Source organism: Merops nubicus, unplaced genomic scaffold (genome assembly GCF_000691845.1).
Source record: "Merops nubicus isolate BGI_N331 unplaced genomic scaffold, ASM69184v1 scaffold37250, whole genome shotgun sequence".
Classification (NCBI taxonomy): Eukaryota; Metazoa; Chordata; class Aves; order Coraciiformes; family Meropidae; genus Merops; species Merops nubicus.
In genome coordinates this window covers 1-4,807 of record NW_008584247.1, presented here as the reverse complement: position 1 = coordinate 4,807, position 4,807 = coordinate 1, and the positions used below count along the sequence as shown (strand labels likewise).

Sequence of the window (4,807 nt, the reverse complement as noted above, 5' to 3'; positions counted from 1 at the left end):
GTGTCCCCCCCAGGCCCCAAGGGGGAAATTTAAAAAAAAAAAAAAAAAAAAAAAAAAAATTCCAAATATAAAGAGTTTAACTCCTTATTTGCCATTTCTGGTAATTGATGGAACACAGGTGAGTTTATTAATTAATTGGATAGCTTTATTTTACAAAGGTATGGAAAGTTTACAAAGCAGTATATAAACTTATATCATTAGTTGCATTTGCACTAAATGTGATGTACTTTTGCAATTTATTCTGTAAATAAAATTACACTATAGATACTATTTGTAAAGAATACATTTTACTTTAAATAAAGGCACTGGTACTTCACTACAGCTAGCCCTGCCCAATCAGAGTTGTAAGAGGCTTCTTAAACAATATGGAAGGAGTTGCAAGATTGAGAAATCGGTATTAATCGACCTCTTCAAAACCGAATTTTTTTATAGGCAGTTCTCACTAGGCCTCTCAGATAGTCTGTGGGCAAGTAGCCGTTTAGAGCCTTTCTTCTGGAAGGCATCTTGCTTTTGCAGTTTTATAAAATTTGCCCTGTCTCTTGAGCCTGTCCCTGTTCTCGGTCACTGCCACTATTTGTGCACTCTTGAATTCACTTCTTCCTGCTAAGGGGTCAGTAGTATATGTGCAGCTGCCATGGTCGTTGCAGAAGCAGCTCCTGACTCTAGAAGGGATGTTTGCAGAAGCTGAACCATCTGAGGGGCTGAGGCTACAGCCGTTTTTCTCCTTCAGATGATAGTGTTCCCTGAACACCTGTGTCTGTTTGGAGAATTTGAATGTTGCCAAATGAGATCTGAAGGAAATTACTTGATAGAACTTGTGTGGGGAATGCAGATGAGATGGTCATTGTCATCCTGTCTGAGAACCTGGATGTCTTATTTTGACAAATATATCTGTGAAAAAATGTAGTGCACTTTGGAAGGAAAAAAAAAAAAAAAAAAAAAAAAAACCCCGACCTTTTACTTAATTGGGCTGAGCTGGCTTACCTGAAGTTGTGCAGAGTCTCTTTAATCAGATTGTCCACCTGTATTTTTGTCAAGTTGTACAGATAATGCTGTATTTGAATTGCCACTGTTCATCTACAGATTTAAAACATGAATCATATTTTTGAGTACCTTGAGTGTGTAGAGTGTAACTGTTCTATAATAGCTTTATGATTCTAATGATAAGTTTAAAAAATTAAAAGAAGTTGGCTCTTCCATGTTACAATCACAAATTTAAATCCAGTATTTAAAAGTGGAAAATATTAAAAATTATGAAGAAAAATCCTGGTTTGTAGTTGTTTTTAACTTTCAGCACTTTGAAGACACTTACTGAAAACATTTTACCTTTTAACCAGCGTTTAGATTATGGATAGAGTTATATACAATATTTTAATGTATGGAAAACATTTAAGGATTGCTTGTGTTACTGAGGTTACTGAGATGAAAACTGATGATGTGACATCAGTTTATATATCAAAAACCTCATTTTGCGCTAGCATATCAGAGGCATGTTAAAAGATGTCCCTGTACAGCACAGCCTTAATACTGAGCACTTCCAAAGTATTTCAGCTCCTGTTAATTATGCACAAATGCAGAGAACATTATGGAAGCTTCCATGGGAAGAACCTGTGGCTTTTTCTCAAGTATGAAGAACCAAGATGAGCTTTCTTAGTAGCAGGAATAATTGGTGCCCTAAGGGAACAATAACAGTCCTACCTTTATTTGTTATGCAGGGACTTCTACTTTTTTATAGTAATCAATAAAGCTGTAGAAACCTTACAAGCATGCAAGACTGGAGGAACAGTTTGAAATAACAGAGAAGGCATTAATTGCACAGACGGAAAACTTATTCTTGGGCTCAGCTGCACCAGGGCTTGGGTAATGTACTGCAACAGAGTCCATGGCTAAGCCCTGCCCCTGAAAAATGCACGTATTTTAGCTGGCAAAAAGAAATCCCCCCAAAATAACACGAATACAGTCACTTTCTTGGTCCTGTAAGTTATGTGTGTAATTTTAAAATATTTCTGCAAAATACTTAAATATTACTGTTTTTAAATCCTTTCTGGGAAAGAGAGAGGTTGAGCATTTCTGTAGCCATCTGTATAACAACAATATAATTTGATCCTAGATAAAATGAATTATCATTCGTTAGGGCTATGCCGAGCAATTTACAAGGGTATTACTAATAGTATTGCTATTCTCTTTAGTCTCCAGATAAAAAAAAAAAAAGCTAAGTTTCATAGCTTTTATATGCCCATAAAGGAACACACCTTGAGCGCTGGTGTCCATTTCTTTTCAGCTGTATCCATAGGCACAGTAAGCTGTCTTTCTCTGCACACCTGCCTCTTCTAGCATAGGCTACAGCCAGCATAAGGAAGGCTGGTCATATGGATTGCTGCAATTTTTGAGATTTTAAAATAATTCTCCTTAAGAGGAACTATTTTAAATTATAATTTCTGAGAACTTAGACCAAGCAATAGTCAGACCTATTGTCATCTAAAGTGTGAAAACTTCAACTGGGAGCTTCCCATGCAGTCTCCTTTTGCTTGGGCTGGTCTGCCCAAAATTTCATGTGGGATTTTCCTTTCTATCACCATTACACTAACATCAGCACACTTTGATTTGTTTGCCGTCCCACGTGGGAAATCTGGAAGGTAAACTAAGTGAGTTCCTTCCAGACAGAATGTGAGGGACCTGCATAGTTGATTTCTGCATGCCTTTCCCTCATGAGTACCTACCCTTTGAAAAGCTGGCACACAATACTAAACTTTCATGATCCATTGGATTTCTTCCTAAAATTCCGTGTCATGAGAGGCAAGCCATGGATCATGGAAGCCTGCAGCAAGCAGTTCCTCAGCAGCATTGCAATGGCAGGATGTGACAACAGCCCTGAGGATTCCCACCCACCAGGCTGTGACTGCCATGGAATCGTGGGGCAACCTCACCCTGCAGCTCAGCTCTTGGGCAGTCCAGGTGCTGGAACCTACCCCTCATCCCGGGAAGTGATGCCCTCCAACAGTATCCTAAAGAATTCCAGGCTCAGGAGCCCCGGGGAGGGCTGTCTGATGAGGGTGAGTCATGCCCGAGTATGAACAAAAGATTTGTAGGTGTGTCCCTATCCTCCAGAAAATATTCAAGGTCTAGGTAAGGAGCAGTTGCACAGGTCACCTCATGGCTTATACCCTGTTGGAAATAACTGTTCTGTATTCCACAGAGTGGTGTTCTCCAGCTCATTTTGTCCCCACAACTCCCAAGGAGAGCCCGCACGAGTGGAACACTTGAGATACTGCACTCAGTGAGCACTAATCCAATTCTTGTACTCACCTCGTCTAAACCCCAGTGTTGAAAAGTAGCTGTTAACCTAAAAGGGTTATTTTTGGAGTGTTTTGTGGGAGTGGTCTTTGGCAACACATTTTTGCAACAGGTAGAACAGTTGTCTTCTGTTTAAATAAGATTCTTCATCTTTGTTGTTTTTCCCAACCTTTTTTTTTTGTGTGAACTGTATTTGAAAACTCTCAAACCTAATTCAAATATCATTGGAATATAGGGAGGGTAACTAAGCATCTTGCTATCTAGAGAGGTGCTAAAAAAAACCATCACCGGCTCAGTTCACTGCTCTAGGATGCTCCTAATTGTTTAATGTGTCTATTTTCAATATTTCTGCCAGACGTGAGAAGTCCAGTAACAAAAATCACATGTAACCCGCAGCTCTGTGTGTTGAACTAATAAGATAGCCAGAACAAACTTCAGGGAAAAAGACAGAATGTATTAAAAGATCTTAAAACCTCCTGCAGTTGTGATAACACTAAATTGTTTTCCATTTCTAGCTTTGGTTATATCAGAAGCAGTTTCACTGAGGCACTTGGCGTGCTATCAGCTCCTGTTACTTATACTATTACTTTACTGTTTTATTGTAAACAGGCACACGCTTGCTCTTTTTAACTGCCTAGCTCTGGGGTTTATGTTTGTGTTAACAAACACGTCCTGCATTCAAGGACATTAACTTCATGTCTTACTTAGAAGAAACATTTTTGATGACTCGGGAGGATACCTAAATGGTGCTTTATAGGAAAGGGAAAAAAAAGAAAAGGCAGTACCTGGATGTGTGTACGCAGAAGGATGAATTCCAGTAAGTAAGGCAATATATGCTCTCTAACGGGCACCTTCTGTAACAGGTATCCTCCCAACAGAAGAAAAACTACCAATATTGGCATTTATTGTTGTTTTGAATTGCATTAACTTAAAGCAGTGTCTGGTTTTGTTCACGTCCACAAGTGAAGGAAAAACCACTCGGGAAGTGCAACTGACCACACCCCCTTGTATGTCACCCTTTATTCCCCGCTCCCTCAGAAGGCATTTTAAAAAACATGCTATCAGAAGCCACGCCCTAACTGCCCAGCTTTTTAGTCACATTAGCCTTTTGGGGTCAATTTTTTCTAGGTGCACGAGCGGCTTCAGCTGCTCGGCAAAGTTCCTCATGTCATCAGAAACGACGTCCTGCCCCGCGGGTGCTACCACACTGAGCTCCACCAGGTAGGAGAGGGAGAGCGGCTCGATGCTCTCCGTGTTCCCCGGCATCAGGATGCGGAAGATTTTGTACACCACGATCTTCATAATGCCTTTGCGGAACACGTGCCCCTTGGCCACGAACTCGTGGTCCATGCGGAAACCCATCTCCACGAGGAAGTCCGTCAGGTTGTCCGAGGTGGCGATGTCGACGCAGTTGCGCACCAGTGCGTGGCGGCTCTTGTCGCCGATTTCGGGCTGGCCCAGGTAGCGTAGGTGCCAGGGCATCCCGCTTTTGTCCATGGACCGCCGCGCCCGC

At 41.1% G+C, this 4,807-nt stretch overlaps 1 protein-coding gene across 1 annotated transcript; it reads right to left on the bottom strand.

The window, feature by feature from the left end:
* Window positions 1-4,358: 4,358 nt before the first annotated feature.
* On the bottom strand, window positions 4,359-4,801 carry MED18 (mediator complex subunit 18). Its single transcript, XM_008943508.1, has one exon. The coding sequence runs from the start codon at window positions 4,789-4,791 to the stop codon at window positions 4,390-4,392; it is 402 nt and encodes a 133-aa protein (XP_008941756.1). The 5' UTR covers window positions 4,792-4,801; the 3' UTR covers window positions 4,359-4,389.
* Between the last annotated feature and the right edge of the window lie 6 nt (window positions 4,802-4,807).

Excerpts from the sequence above, each read along its gene's own strand:
- MED18 (XM_008943508.1), bottom strand. The coding sequence starts at position 4,791 with ATGGACAAAAGCGGGATGCCCTGGCACCTACGCTACCTGGGCCAGCCC.